The following is a 16,416-nucleotide window of genomic DNA, read 5'->3' as shown; positions in this document are numbered from 1 at the left end:
TGACCCATCGTATTTATTTATTTATTTAGAATTTTTAAAACCATCTGTGTATAAAGGGTTGGCAGAACTACAAATTGATATGAATCCTTCTAACTAATTCTATGAGGATCCAGTATTTCCTATTAGTTCTTGAGAAATTGGCAAAATGGGGTACTAGGCCTTTGTGGTTCAAACAGCAATCCAGTGGCATATGTTTCTGTAAATCTTTCTGCATAGCTCATTATTTGCCTTGCTTAAGGAGTGTGATGCCCATTTTAATTAAGTGCCATCAGGTTTAATTTACTGTATGAACCACATCCATAGCTCTCCTGGTTCCTGCAGTAAAGCCTTGCCCCGCAGGAACCTATAGATAGTAAAGAAATGAAATGCAGGATTTCTCTGTTTTTGTTCCATGGACCCCAGTGCTACAGAATTTTACAGTGTGAATCGTAAGGGTCAAGCTGCCAGTTCTGCACACCTGAAGTATTGCAGTGGTCCCAAGTTTCATCAACTGGAATGCTGGTCCAGGCTATTTGTATCCCCCTTCCTCAAGAAAATGTAGGACAACGATTAATCTGACCTAGATTATTACATTTCGAATCAATAAAAAAAAATAAGAAAAACAACAATATTGATTTTGCAGCTTGAATTAAGAACCCATCAATGAAACGGCGTGTACATGCAATCATATGTTGATAAATGACAAACTTCAGTTTTTTACAATCACCCAAACAGTGATCTTACATGTCAGTTTTATTTTGCAGGTTGTACAATGATAATCTCGGGTCTGCGGGTTTTAATGTCAATTTGCAGGTGTGATCCGTGAAACGCGGGCCAATTGGTTGGTCTGGTGTTGATTTTAAAAAGACAAGTTGGTCTTACCACAGCAGAGAGGCTGGGGATGAGCTTGACGGAGTTCCTGACCTCCTCTTCAGTGACCTCCACCACACTGCAGTGCTCCTCCTCCAGTGGCATTGGGTCTGTATCGTCCTTCGTGACCCAAGGGTGCACCTGCAGAGGAAGCATTCACAAGGGGGAGAGGGTTACTGGCTAAAGCCAGGGTTAGATGCTGGCACTAGCTCCGCACATAGAGCTGTAGTTATGTTTAAATGACCAGATGCAGACCCCTGTAAAATTTTTGTTACAGGACTGTCGATACAGTAATACACGGAGGATCAATAGTATTGAAATGGTGTCCGATGGTTCCAATTTCTGTAAACCAGGACTGACCTCAAGACAAACATTTTGACTAGAAGTATTTTGTTTTGACTATACTTCTAGACAAAACATTTGTAATACAGTTGCATTCATTTCTAAATACACCAGCATTCAGTGTTCTTATATTATGTCTGAGTGATGACTGGCTTCCTCCATTAAAGAGATTTGGAGATAGTGGCTTCTAGCAAGTCGCAGTCCTAACTGTGGTTGACTACGATCCTACTTCAAACCAGTTTTGATCTACTCAATGGACTAGGTTTTCTTTTTCTTCCCTTCTTTATTTTTAGCACCCTTGTAAAACCAATGCCTTTTTCCCCAGGAGCTCAAGTATTGTCTATACAAAGAAAGCGTACTGTTCTGCTAATGTATCATCCGCACACTCCAGTGAATAATGACGAGTCTATCTCTGCGCAGGACTGCGTTTTATCAGTGTAATAACTGGCAGCATTTGGGTCCAACACATTTTAATCCAGGAGCCAGATCAATTTCTACTTGCAGCTTGTTTATCTCCCCGATTCCTTCTCTGTTGGGACTGCCAGTGTAACCAGTGGGGACGATGCCAACTTTTATCAGAGTGTTACAGAATCAAACATTAACTTGCAGCTTTGCTAAAACCTGGCTTCAGATTGCCTTATGTGCAAATTCAGACAACGTCAGTCCAGGACCATTTTGCATATGCTTGGAATATCTATATTGTCACATGCATGATCTCGCAAGTACGTGAATAACGCAAACTTGATAACCAACATGTGATTTTAACTTCAAAGCAAATTGTTACATACCTAGTAACACCAACATGACTTAAGAGTAATATTGGACTACCTAATATTACCGTCAGTAAACTAGTCCAAGATTAGGTGCTAATTAGGGTCTGTGAAATCTGCCATTAAAGTTTCTGGGTATTAGTTTCAATAGTACAATAGGCTCTCATTCATTTTGAAAATGTTGTATGTGTAATACAATGAGCATTCAATACATTATCCCTCTTTGTGGTACATTATTACCCAGTGGTAATCCATTGCTGTAATGTACAGCAAGATTTGTTTCAAATCCATTGTGATGTCATGTTCCGCTTGGGTTTCTTCAGGTTAATACTGCAATGTGCTTTTGTAGGGGTATACTGCAAGTTGCTATAGAAGGGTTAACTTTAAATTAAATGACATGTACCTTTATTTCTGGAATACTTATTCTAGTGTCTGGATTTTTGTCCAGCATTCGTAGAATTAGGCTCTTCAGTTCCTCGCTGATCACTGGCCTGAAGAAAACAGGGCAATAAACAGTTACAATGTGAACTTGAAAAAACAACATGACAAACGTGTAATACTGCACAATTAGGACATGTTGATATTACATTTAAAAGTTGGATAGCAATGAGGGAGTGTTATTACATAAAATACTTATTGGACTGTTTTAAGTGATAGGATGACTCACGTTTCGGGGAACTCCACTGGTTTATTTCTGATCTTGTTGTGTAATGCCAAGATGTACTCATCTATAAAAGGGCACTAGAATACAAATATGTGATATCAGATTCGGTTCAGACTTTTTATATAGACTTTTATACTAAGTTTGTCATCTGATGGAGGACGGAATTTCCAGATGAAGTTATATTTCCTTACATGGTGATACAAATTGAATGCAGGGCTTTTTATGGGGGAAATCTTCAGTGTTTTTGTCATGTATAAATTATTTTAAAAGGAAAGCTTCTGACTGCATTTTGCAAATTAAAAATATTCTCTAGGCACAATAGTAATAAATACAAAAGAAATACACATTGTAGTTGCATATTGGGGTCTAGTTCAATGATACAAACAGCAGCCCTTTTAAAACCTTTATTTCCATCACTACAGTGAGAGTTTTGAGGAAGTTCTATTAACAATAAATGCAATCTAAAGGAAACACTACTGCATTCTGCAGAATCCAGGGAACAAACCCTCTTTGATAGAACGCCAATCCAGAGAAGGCAGTGGTTCTCTACAGTATTAAAACAATGTACCCGTTCACTGCTTTCAAAATCCATGATATGCATCGTCATCAAAACGTGTGTTTAAATGGTTCGCCTACCTTCCCAAACACAAAACAGTACAACGTCACACCCATAGCCCATATATCCAGTGCCTGAAAAACAGCAAGACATGAAAACTGTAAATGCAAGATCACAAAATAAAATGGGAGGAAAATACTGTACCCCCGGCCCAGGGTCTAAATCAGAGATGGACATGGGTACCCAGAAACTTAGTAGACTAAGCTGTCCTGAATCTTTCTGCCTTTAAATATCTACTGGTACTTCGACAGCTATGGCCAAAGGTTCTGCATCACCTACAATTTTAAGATTGAGACATAATAAAAATAAAAATATATTAACATAATTTAGATATTTTATTTAACATAATATAATCTAAGAAACTACAAAATTATAAAGCAAAATTCTACCGGAAGCTATAATAGCAGTACAGTATTTCGTGTTAGATTTTGAAATGTCACATTTTTCAATTTGGTGTCAGTTTTTCGTTAAGTATATGTAAAACTACAAAGCGGTATGTAATTCAATGTGTTAACGTAACATTATTCGGCAGGTTTCATTTGACTTTATGAAGCAAAATTTGTTACTTCTATAGGGTGAACTTTTGGCCATAGCTGTAGAATCTAGTGTTTGTCCCATAAACATCTAGCCTACATCCACGCAGCATGTTGGATAGCATCTCTTGTTGTTTGATTGCAGTGGTGACTCGGTGTTTGCATTACAAATTCCAAATGTGTTTTATATCCCAGCCTGCTCTTTTAATTTGAAATGTATAATACCTTGTCTAATGGTGTAGGGTTCCAGACGTTTTGCAGTAAACACTAAAACGGTTTGGAAAAGGCTGTGTTTACAGACTAGACTGAACCTCGATTTCTCTATCCAAAGCACAGAAGCTGACATATTGATTGATGAAGTATGCATTAGCTGTTAGGCAAGAAGTAACCTTGTGATCTTGTGTCTAATAACAGTGTGTGTGTGTGTGTGTGTGTGTGTGTATGTGTGTGTGTGTGCGCGCTACCAACATGCTCCTGTGCAATGGAATTGTTTTTCATCCAAACGTTGGCTGATAGTTTAGGATACAAGGGTGTTTCTGTCTTGTGATTTGTTTTGTTATTACTGGCATATCCACTACAGTTGTTTGGTTTTAAAATAAAACATTAAGGTTTTTTTTCGGTAGGTTTTTAAAAAAACTTTAAAAAGATCATCTTCTCGCCTTGTGGAAAGCGTTCAAATTTCTAGTATCAGTGTATTGGCTCCCTTTAAATGCAAGGTTTGCCAACTGCAAGAAATACCTGCTGTGCCAAAAATGCTAATATGGTTTTCAAATTCACAACTCGGTATGTAGCTGTAACTGAGAACCGCACACTGAAGCCTTCCCTTCAGCTCTGCTTTACCACAGCCTTCCTTCCAGCTAGGACTGAATAGGAATAGCATGACCTCCTGTGCTGCCGCTCTAGAGCTTGCTCTCCACCAGCTCATGAGTAACGTTCTGAAGGAACAAATCAAGAGATGGTTCCTCCTACCCCAGGGTTAAGTCCTGTTCGTCCAGAAAGCAAGTTATATTGGTTTCATTACTCGTGCCAAATGTGTGCATCACACATATCTCTCAGCTGGGTTATAAGTGAGGGAAATTAATACTTCCCTTGTTTGTCTGATCCAAGATTTAAATATATAAACTGAGCCAGTGTTTGATTTACCAGGGCTAAACCCAGTGCCCTGTACTGACTCCTCATGTTCCTCTCTCCCCTGGGGAGGGAGTCTGTTCTTGAGCAAGACTTGAACAAAAGAAAACAGGAAATTCAGGCTATTCCTGCAAGCATCACTGGAAGACTATGCTTTCACCTACAGACGCACACTAGAGCAAAGCAGATCTTCACTGTGTAAGCTACTTAAACATGTTCCCGCTCCTACATTCAGCAAGAGTGTTTATCCTCAACCCATCATCTTCATGGTACATGATGTAAGTGCTTGTGGAATGGTGGAATGGCATAATAGGGCAAAAGGCAGTCATGGCCCCCTTACAACTGACCATAATGCATTTTAATATTGTGATGATCGAATGGCGTTTCAACACTAGGAAAGTCCCACTTTGGATTCAAGATTCTTGGGTTTGATCACAAACTAGGGTTTACATCCTGGGTGGTCTTCTGGCGATTTAAAAGACAAAAGCCTTCACTGCCAACTATGGAGAGCTGCTCTATAATTGCACCACTGTGAAAGGATGTCTTAGCATCAGATCAAAAGTACTTTCAGAGTTTTACAAATACAGGTTAACCTGGTCCCAGTAGAACCAAAAACGTGCCTCTATCCATTCCATAACTTAACATCGCGATTGTATATACTCTCCAGATGTGTGACATACTGCAAGCATAGACCCCTGTATTAGTATTGGTAGCTAGGGCGAGGGAGCCACACTCACCTTTCCACTGAAGCTCTTCCTATGATCCGAGAGGGTCTCTGGAGCCATGAAGGCGGGGGTCCCGGCAGTGCTGGACAGCAATGCGTCATTGCCTTCAAACTGGTTACTCACTCCGAAATCGGCGATTTTGATGTGTCCGTCATCGCCAAGGAGCAGGTTTGAGGGCTTGATGTCCCTGTGGACGATCTTCTGGTAGTGTACTGCGGGGATTACAAAGTGAAAGGTGAAATCCCACTCTGAGACACCTTGTTCAGGATAGTCAGAGGTTACTTGGCACACCTAGCCTATTGTAGTGGGAGATCTACTGTACTCACGAATGCGCAAGTTATAAAATAAGTTAAAACTTTATGAATAGAGCTCTTATAAAAAGTTTACTACTGTACACTTTGCAGAGGGAGACCTCAAAAAATGTGGACGCCTATACGGAGCCTTTATTTCAATGCCCGACATTCCTTGAATGAGGAGCCCTTACTGCAGTGTCTAATGAAACCATCTCCCCATTTTCTCAAAGAACACAGGGCTGGTATAAATCTTTCCTGTGGCTTATTCTGATCTGGTACTACAACTCAGCACTCTTAAATCTTCTAGATAAGCCATAGCATGTGTGGATCAATCTTAAGAAAAGTGCCTAGATCAGCACTATACTGCATATGACTTATCATGCACTATTCCTTCTGGTTTGGGGGATGTATGCGTGTATCCATTTGTAATAAGGAGCTATAACTTGTAAAACTGCCTATTTCTTACAAGTGTTACATGATGAGTCTGAATAGGATTGGCAGATTTTAATTTTTAATGCTATAATCTAGATACAAGCAATCTGCAATACCCCTTAAGATAAATGGTATGCGTCAACCCCCACCCCTCCTTCCCTTACATAGCTTGTGCTTCTTTCTGAATCCTGTCAATGGATCAAGGTAGATACTCTGCCACAGAACTGAATTAATTCCAGAAGACAAATGACTGCACAGGTACTGCAGTGCACCCACGTAATTCAGTGTGGAGAGCTGCTGTGTCGACTCTCCATTAAGGTTGTGTCTCATTGGCAGAAGTGATTGCACACCGGAGATCAAGCCTTGGACAAACAGCTAGGCAAGTTAAGCCAATAAGATTACAGATTCCCCCCTATAGATTTTCAACATAAATAACTAGTTAATGGTAGATGTAGTTAATAGTAGCAAGACAAGTATGATGGTAACCTACATATGCTAAAAACGTTGAACCACGGAAATCACAGCCCCAGTTCTCATGCATTGTCTCAACAAAACCAGCGGTTCCCAAGACAAGACAAGCCTTCAAGACAATGTCTTCGACAACGCGTGTGTCCATTCTTGAATAAGTAGGTCAGTGTCTTCCATGCACGGTACAACTTCATGTAACAAATGGATACTGGCAACCCAAACTTAAATCATATCTTCAGTTGGATCTAATTGAAACACACTCAACTAACTTTAATCAATTTTTTCAATTAAACAAATTGACCCACGTTTGTAAAATACACTTCAGACTCCAATAGGACAAATATTCAAAAATGCTTTACGTATACTGCTAACCGATAACAGCGTGCATGTTACCGCCTAATATAAGAAAATGCCAAACAATAACCTCCGTACGGACACAGACCCCTGGCGAAATCTGACAACAGGCACACGATGAGTCACATGCAATATCACGTCATTGACACCTCCATTTTCATGAATGTGTGTGTGGGATACTGTTATCTTGCTCCAAGCCCAACAAGTGTCTATGCAAAGGTTAATCAAATTAGGACAAAACAAAGGGTTTGGTAACTGCCAAGAGCACTACAGCATTCAATGTGATACCTGCCTTTTCATAGTCAGAGATTAGTAAGAACCAGGGTCTGTGAAATGAGCTGCTGATTATCCATCAGTGTTTAACCAGTGTTTAAGTGGGTACATTTTTCGGAAGCCGGGCATGCCATTCGGACTGCAAGCGTGTGTCTGTTAGATAAGCAGTGGTGTGCGACACTCACAGTATTCGATGCCCAGGACCACGTCTCTGAAGAAGACCCTTGTCTGCTCCTCTGTGAAGGGGCTGTCTGTCGGCACCTCCATCACCGGGCTGCAAGGCACAGGAAACACAGCAGAGACATCAGAAATACATCGGAAATATGCAAACCTGCACGTACTGCTCCACCGGGTAATCGAAAACAGACCAGGGAAGCTCTTTTGTCTCACTTTGCAAAATGTCTACAAATGTGTTGAAAAACATTTCTTATAATGCATAGTGAAGTGTTATCACTGTAGAAACTTTACACAAATCCATCCTACTACTGAGCTCTCATCGAAATGCTTTACATCGATACTGTAGCTCCACTAGGTACAGAACTTGGATGCCTTGCTCTACTACAGTATGTGACAAAGTGATATTTTAAATGTATAACAAGTTTAAAAGGTAAATGGACTATATTATAAAAAAAAATGACAGGAAGTGTCTGATGCTGTAATTCAACGTCAGAGATCTGAATTTTGGGGAACGCATATATTTCTTGTTAAAATATGGTTCAGACATTCATGAAGCTGTTAGACGGTTGGTTTCTTATGTGCCCGATTACCATTACTGGCCTGGATTTCATAAAGGATAGTGTTGGATACATACTTCAGTGGTAACCAGAGCCTTTCATTCGTAAATGAACTGTGGCAACCGCAGCGCCAGATTCAAATCAGTACAGCAACGTTGTGACTTGTACAAGAATTGTGATTTTTAGGCAGATTAGTTTAGAAGTGTGCATCAGTAACCGCTGTATAATGTGGATCCTACTGTATCGTGGAAATAAATTAGCAACCGGTAGTTTTTACTAATAATCAGAATTGATTACGAAAAATAATGGACACACTCACCCCTTTTTCATTAGCTCAAATGCTAAAAAAAAAAAATGCAAAGAGAGATGTGTTACATGATGTGTGCCTGACAACAATCTATTGCTTGCTATGCCAAAAGAAGAAAGCATTCCTAGCTCAGATTTAAAAACAACAATGCAGACCAGAGTAGAAGCTAAAGCCAAGCTGTGAATAATTGACTTTAGTACTGAGCCGACATGTCCATTTTCATGGTAAATCTTATTGATCTGTCTGGGCACGATCTGTTTTGTGAACAATTTGATGCAAAAAATAAATAAATAAATAAAAAGCGGCCTGCAGTTATGTTTACAGAGCATGACTATGCTAATGTCATACCTAAAATAGATCCTGCTATGGACTAAATACATCTTAATACATGAACAGAATACATTTTATAGAACAGGGTTAAAAATGCCTTCTAACTAATAACACGTTTACTTAAATAGATACGATTACTGTATCCAAATAAAAAGGATTTAGCGGTGTGTGTAAAAATGTTGTGTGTAGATACAGTAGGTAGTGTGTGTTTCCATATCCCAGTTCAGAGGCATCCATGGTGTTGTGCAGCACGAGATCAAACAAGGATCTATAATATAATCTCCATTTTCAATAACCCAGTTGAATTAACAGACATCCGACTGCCTAGGGTGCAAAACACAATGATTAGGATTATCTGCACATTTACATAATGAATAATCTTCTTGGGTGTCATTTCTATCTAGTAGCAATGGTACGAGTGTTTGTACTGTATTCCTGGTCACTTACCCATATGCAGGTTGTCTTCAGATGAGTCATCTAGCACCTACAATTTTAAAAATAAACACTGCATGTAAAAGATCATCTGTGGAACTAGAAATAACCAAACTGTATGTGCTGAGGCAGCGTGAATCTCACAAACTTTGCATTTGGCCCAAATCATTTCTCATGGTAAGCAATCTGCCCACGCTCAAACTGTTTGTGCATCTGGCCCTTGATTTTGAAGGCTGCTCTCACATTAAAGGATGCCCTTATCTGTGCTACACCATGGTGAAAGCATGATAAAGCAAAGTCAAACTTGTAACAGCACAGTCAAGCCTGGCCAAGCCGAGTGATAGACACCAGATAAAGCAAATATATCCGAGAGGGACGATCTGGGAAATGTACTGTAGCGGATTCTTCTTCCTCAGCAAAGCAATTAATGGTTCCCGGCAAGATGTCTATGCTATCTTCAGCCTTTAGAAATGTGTGACTGTTTCACTGCTTTTGAGGTGCCTCTTTCATGTATATATTGTAAACTGATCAGTTAGTAGGTATGATAAAGAAATATAAAGCAATTGCTTAGTTCAGGTGACAGATGTAACCGTATTTGAAAGCCCTCCTTTAACTTGCACACTGTGTTTACCTCTATGAGCTTGACGATATTGAGATGGTCCAGTTTTTTGAGGATGGCGATCTCCTGGTAAACCCTCTCCAGAGGCGCCAGGGTCTTTGGCTGATCCCCCTGAGCTGCTTTAACTCCCCGAGGAGGGGGGCGTCCTAAACACACAACCACAGGAAAACGCATACAATTATATGCACTGTCAAATATATACTGTAGTTCACCATTTCACTTCCCCAAAACAGGCAAAAAAATTTACAACCAGTGTAAAATTACTGGGTGAGAGATTTGTTTATTTAAACTCAAAACAGGGGTTCTGCAATAGTAATCAGATTTCTATTTTGGAAGAAGGGGTGAATTCAGTGGTAACAAGATACTTGGAAAGCAAGCTGCCTGGGACGGGTTAAAACAGGCCATTCTAGTCAATAAACTAGCCAATAATGCCCATGGCACCAGATACTAAAATTCAACATTCATTACAGCTGTTTACTTTAGTAATCTATGCAAGCGAGAGCACTGGCTTTATACAGACTGTCAGTTTATTACCTGTTTTTATTGGTGTATGTTTACAATAGCAAGCTGGTGCACTTTGATTAGTATTATTACAGGAAAGAAGGCTTCATTCTGAAAGCACTTTGTAGAGATCTTTCTCCTGGACTAAATAACATCCTGCCTTTAAAAAATGACCGCAGTGACAGACACCTACGTGGAAATCCATACTGCTTCATCAGCTTCTTCTTGGACAGCACTTTCATTGCCTGGGGAGAAACGAGGGGGAATAATCAGTAGGTTTTCACAAAATCAAATGCATTTTACAATTCTTAAGGCTAATTCAGATACGCTATTATCCACAATAGCAGAACGCATTGAGAATGGTGATACTGCAGCTGATGTTAATAGTGAAATGTTGATATCCAATAAGGCAAAACCCATTGCTGTGTTAGAGTTAGTGTTCTTGTACAGTTTATTTAATATAAAAATGGTGCAAATAATTACTTTCCCAGTTTTCCAGGTAAATCTCGGGGCCGGAGGAGTGTCTCACCTGCTTCTATTCGATGTGAGTGATGTCAATCTTTTAAAACTAGCCTGTATCAGCGCTACAGTGAATTACACACACACACACACAGCCTTGTATTGCACTAAAACCGATTCATTATTTACACAAATGCATCAACCGCATTTCAAAGATTTATTGGTGTAAAACAGAATTTGTTTTGGTCAAATAAACCCCCCCCCCCCCAAAAAAAAAAACAAACTACGGTATAGCTTCTGTAAAACCTGGGATTTTTTTCTGTTAAACTGTAAATAAAGAGCAATCTAACAAGCTGAGCATCACAGTTTCTACAGTAGCAATGCATTAGCAATGCAATGGGTCAAAGTTAGCAATAACAACGGTAGCGGTTACTGAAGACCATTCCAATTGCCCTTCCTTGGATATAACCGATAGGCACGGTTGAAACCCCCGGTATCCATTATTGAACTGTATGCATGTTAAATTGGCACGAGCCTCCTGGTAATGTCTGTGGTCATTATGTCAACTTACCGGTGAAAACTGATCCTAAGAGGCTACTGTACTGGAGCACAGTTTTCAGCGCTTCCTTTAATGTTTTGCACGGACATGTTATTTGCTGCAAGTGATACAAAGCCCAAGTTGGCCAGCCTAATTAATCCTTGTTATGCAACTGCATTAGAAGCCCTGTGTACAATGAGCATCTCCAGGGTAATGGAGTGAAGGGTGCTCTGCCGAGCCTGCTCTGTGTTGTGTTGGCTGGATTGCAGAGCCCTGGAGAGGTTTTCACACGTATACAGAATCAAATACAAAACATGTGCCTATACATGGATCTATGCAGTACAAAAAATAGCAAGATATATAAATCACAACTAAATTAAAAGAGAAAAAGGTAGCGAGAAAAGAGAGAGAGAGAAGAGACAGTAGTAGTCAGAGAGCTAGGCGTGCTGTGCTTAGCACCCAGAAGGCGGTGTGGAGAGGTCAGGGGAGAGGGAAATCTGAGCTCCTCAAAGTGGGATCGGAAAGGCTGTCAGGCAGAGTCAAATTTGTCACTGGCTCCGCGGACTGTGAATTTAATATTCTGCAACTGGAGCATCTACATGAGATCCCTAAACCAGTGGACATACAGAGGAGGGGCAGCTTGCTTCCAGCAGTATACAATTTGGCATCTAGCTATTAAAGTTGCAAAGGCCAGAGTGTCAGACTGCATCCTAGACAGATCAGTTCCCTCAGGTACAACTCCAAAGAGTAGACTTCCAAACAAATAACACCACAATATTTGAGTAATAAGAACCACGAAGAATGATTGCAAACATCAAAAGGTACGGGAACACCAATACAAAAAAACAAGAGTGCAATTCGATGCTGCTTAGTCCAAGTAAAAATGTATGCGATATACAGATGTACGGAAAGACAGACTGACTGGAATTCCCTTCTATTCCTAGATTCTGGTACACACAGTATGCTAAAGAATGTCCCAACGCAAGCTTCATCACAATTGCACAGGCAGTTCTCTGGATACTGTACAGCATGTGCGTAAATAGAAGTGCAGACTCTGCTAGGCAAGGCTAAGTCTGTATGCATGATATAACAGACACACGCTCTCGGACCAGCAGCTGTGAAGAAAAACAGAGACAGTTCAATGAATTGTCTCGGAGATTACAGACAAAAACAAATATTCCCATAATAGTCCAACTTTAATGATGCCACATCTCTGCAAATTTCATTTCAGGTGGCAGACGGAGCCCTGCGCCACACAGAGATGGATTTAAGGGCTTTTGATTCCTTTGTAAGGGATCTAGCTGATATTAAAAAGGATAGGTTTGTGAGGTAGCTGCTGCTCTGCTTCTCAGCTTGAGCAGAATTTTTCTTTTACACTGATTAATTTACCCCTGGTCTGTCTGTTTCCCTGCCCCTCCTGTGATTAAACTGAGTTCCCCAATGACAAGACTACATATAGATTAGATGCAGGGATTTGGGTGCTGGATTACAGTAACCGAATTGGATAAACTGTATTGTCTAACACCAGTGGAAGAGATGCCTCTAGCATGCCTTAGAATTAAGGTTCCAAGTGCATTCAAAAGTACAGCAGCAATTGATTTCAAGTCAACTTGTAGTTGCTTCACAAAGAAGGTTAACATGTAATTATGAGAAGCAAATTGCATACATTCATTTTAAATCTAACTTTAAAATTCACCACATCTCTGTGTAGGCCGGAAGCAGTAATAATTAGTGTTGGGACAAATATTCAAATATTTGAACAAACACTGCTCGAAATGGATAGGATGGCAAAAAAATCCAAATTCTTTCATATAACAGACCTTATAAGTGACTATCAAAAAGATATCGGGCAATGGAAACCAATGCATAAATGATTAAATAAATAACACACATTCTACTGTACAGAACAGTGTTATTCTCCTTTTTATCAATGGTAATTTGATGGGGTACTGGGTTTGATTCGTGTGTGAATGCAAAATGAGATGTAACATGCTGTGTGCTCTCTCCTTTCAAATGAGAAATCCACAGATAACTTGCAGTCTCCTAATTAAAGCTCAGACTGTTATGTGTAAATCCCCAATTCGCTGCTAATTCAATGCATCTACAGACATATTAATAATAATTTTTGTAAGTGAATAGTACCCAGGGCAAGGCATCAGATGAATTCAATGGGATTATATTACAAATCGCTGGTAAACAGGATCACTGCATAAAACAAACTGGATGAAATGTATTTATTCATCTTGTACTTCAGTGAAATTGTATTTGTGCTGTAGATGGAAAACTCCATTCTGTTGGCAAACAACAGCAGCAGCAGCCTTTGTTTAAAGAGAAAGCCTTCATAACTCAGCAGAAAAAAAAGTTTCTTGCCAGCTAAAGTAACATTGCATCCAAGGAGAACGTTTTCTTCCATTACGGCCGAACAGAGAAGAAATTCTGCTTGCTTGCTCAGCTACACGATATGAATATTTAATACAAATCTGAAAAAAGGCAGACTGGTGTTTTGCAAATGCAGTTTCTCGGAACAGGTGAATTTCTAGAGAATCAGGTGTTACACAAACTCTATAAACAAACTGACTTTTATTAAAACATTTGCTTGTAGTTCAATACTCTCCTTAACACTGTAACATCATTGGTGTAGCACATACAATACTTTACCACCCTTTTATGATTACAATCCAGCCTCACAAGCCAACATTGTCATATGCAATACATTACATATTGCCAGCCAGGTCTTGACTTTTGTGTTACAAGGAAAAAGGGCTAGGAATTACCAAGAATCAAATCTCCCAGCAGATTTTATACATAACATGTTGTTAAGCCAGTATGGGATTAATCCCCAGTCTCTTGTACCAGATTTTTCCACTGCATAATAAAATGCTTCCTCTTAAGGCAGTTATTAACCTTCAGCTTCCCACAATTGTACATTTTCAAGATCTGCTTTCATGCATAGTTCATGGAAGATGACGATTTATTTTTACATTCTAAACCAGTGGTTTTCAACCTGTGGTAAGCGTACCAGTACTGGTACATGACAGGCTTGCAACTGGTACCCACTAGCACAATACTCCCTTAAATCACACCATCATAATGTATCAATCTGTTTGAACCACTGAATCACAGATAAATGAGAAATTATAAGAGGTATTTGTTATGAACTTTCCTGACTGGGAACCAAAGCAGCCACTCTGTTGTTGATTGTCGTCACATTTTCAGCGAGAACACCATTTCAAACGGGAGTTAGAACTAGTTAAGGACCCAGAACAGGCTCTGTCTGGTTTATCCGTGTGTCCCATAGAGGTTCACATAGGTTGTATTATTTTGTTTGGGATCTTTTATCACTGGGCAAATCTCTGCGGATACTTACATGGTCCTTCTATGCAGTTTACTGACTAAAATGAGAAAACTGTGTAAATGTTAAGAATTCAATAGGAGTTAAACCCAGCCCCCCACCTCCCCTCAGGAAGCACACAGCTCCCTGTTACTAGGTAACACCACTCCTTGGAATGGCCTAGAACACCAGCATATGCAACATAAAATAACAGAGGTGTTGGAATAATCTACAAACGGAACATTAACCCACAACCTAGCTGCAGGCTTGGCGTGTGCTTCACCATGCAAGTGCCTGCGTTAGGCTCACTGGGCCAATTACTACTGTGAGGAAAGGAGGCAAAAGAAAAACTGGTTTGTGACTTATTGAAAACCGGCAGGATATCTTAGCATCCCATATTTAACCCATTAGATACCAGGATTGCTATTCAAACCCAAGTTTTTGTTACTGCACGAACATTGCTATAATCACCAGTATTCCAGCTCTGTAGGGGTCCGCAGTCCCTCCACAAGTGTAATGTTTCTGCTGTACACTACAGATCACAGCATAATTATAAATCACATAAGAAATCCATCACTGTTAAGGATTTGTCAAACTGGTCAAGTAACGTACCTGTCATTTTTATTTACATTGTTAAGATCCTGGCAAATTTTTACACTTATAACTTTAAAGTCTGTTTCAAAATGGCCGCTCTAGTGCACTGGGGTTTGAGATCTGTCCTCTAAATCACTGCAGGAAGAGCGATAAAAACTAAAAACATAACAAGCTCTGATTTACTCCAATACATTTCGCTGAGTTTGAGCAGTCAGAACCGCTCAGCTTTGCAATCCTCTCCCCCAAACTGGACAAGAGGTCATCTTTTATACAAGAGACACACTACACACAGTTATTAAACTTGTACTACACAGGGCAGCAGTGTAGAGTAGTGGTTAGGGCTAGGGCTTTTTTTTTTTTAAATTTAGTCGTTGCCAATTAGTTTTTATTATTTTCTCTCCAATTTGAAATGCCCAAATATTTTTTAGGCTCAGCTCACCGCTACCACCCCTGCGCTGACTCGGGAGGGGCGAAGATGAACACACGCTGTCCTCCGAAGCGTGTGCCGTCAGCTGCCCGCTTTTTTACACACTGCGAACTCACCGTGCAGCCGCCTCAGAGCTACAGCGTCGGAGGACGCAGCTCTGGGCAGCTTACAGGCAAGCCCGCAGGTGCCTGGCCAGACTACAGGGGTCGCTGGTGCGCGGTGAGCCGAGGACACCCTGGCCGACCTAGCCCTCCCTCCCCCCGGGCGACGCTCGGCCAATTGAGCGCCGCCCCCTGGAAGCTCCCGTCCACAGTCGGTTGTGGAATAGCCTGGACTCGAACTTGCGATGTCCAGGCTATAGAGCGCATCCTGCACTCTAGCGAGTGCTTTTACTGGATGCGCCACTCGGGAGCCCCAGGGTTCTGGACTCTTGACCAGAGGGTCGTGGGTTCAATCCCAGATAGGGGACACTGCTGCTGTACCCTTCAGCAAGGTACTTTACCTAGATTGCTCCAGTAAAAAAACAACTGTATAAATGGGTAATTGTAAAAATAATTTGTAAAAAATAATGTAATTGTATGTAAAAATAATGTGATATCTTGTGATATCCTGGATAAGGGCGTCTGCTATGAAATAAATAATAATAATAATACAAGGCTTTCCTATTTTCTAAATAGTATTTCCTTTGCCAATTGAG

At 40.3% G+C, this 16,416-nt stretch overlaps 1 protein-coding gene across 5 annotated transcripts in view; it reads right to left on the bottom strand.

Annotated features, from left to right (window-relative positions):
- The window catches only part of LOC117429186 (calcium/calmodulin-dependent protein kinase kinase 1-like), a 62,184-nt gene that overhangs the window by 8,180 nt on the left and 37,588 nt on the right, over nucleotides 1-16,416 (bottom strand). For all 5 annotated transcript variants that reach the window (XM_058998226.1, XM_058998224.1, XM_058998225.1 and 2 more), the window contains exons 5-14: nucleotides 10,564-10,615; nucleotides 9,882-10,015; nucleotides 9,266-9,302; nucleotides 8,501-8,522; nucleotides 7,633-7,721; nucleotides 5,640-5,839; nucleotides 3,262-3,315; nucleotides 2,629-2,702; nucleotides 2,365-2,452; nucleotides 862-990 (exon numbers count right to left, since the gene is read on the bottom strand). In XM_058998226.1, coding sequence (XP_058854209.1) covers nucleotides 862-990; nucleotides 2,365-2,452; nucleotides 2,629-2,702; nucleotides 3,262-3,315; nucleotides 5,640-5,839; nucleotides 7,633-7,721; nucleotides 8,501-8,522; nucleotides 9,266-9,302; nucleotides 9,882-10,015; nucleotides 10,564-10,615 — 879 coding nt within the window. The remainder of the gene's footprint in view (nucleotides 1-861; nucleotides 991-2,364; nucleotides 2,453-2,628; nucleotides 2,703-3,261; nucleotides 3,316-5,639; nucleotides 5,840-7,632; nucleotides 7,722-8,500; nucleotides 8,523-9,265; nucleotides 9,303-9,881; nucleotides 10,016-10,563; nucleotides 10,616-16,416) is intronic.

The sequence above is a fragment of the Acipenser ruthenus genome, chromosome 24 (genome assembly GCF_902713425.1).
Source record: "Acipenser ruthenus chromosome 24, fAciRut3.2 maternal haplotype, whole genome shotgun sequence".
NCBI classification, from domain to species: Eukaryota; Metazoa; Chordata; class Actinopteri; order Acipenseriformes; family Acipenseridae; genus Acipenser; species Acipenser ruthenus.
The sequence above is the reverse complement of the archived record's forward strand: the minus strand, read 5'-3'. Positions and strand labels throughout refer to the sequence as shown.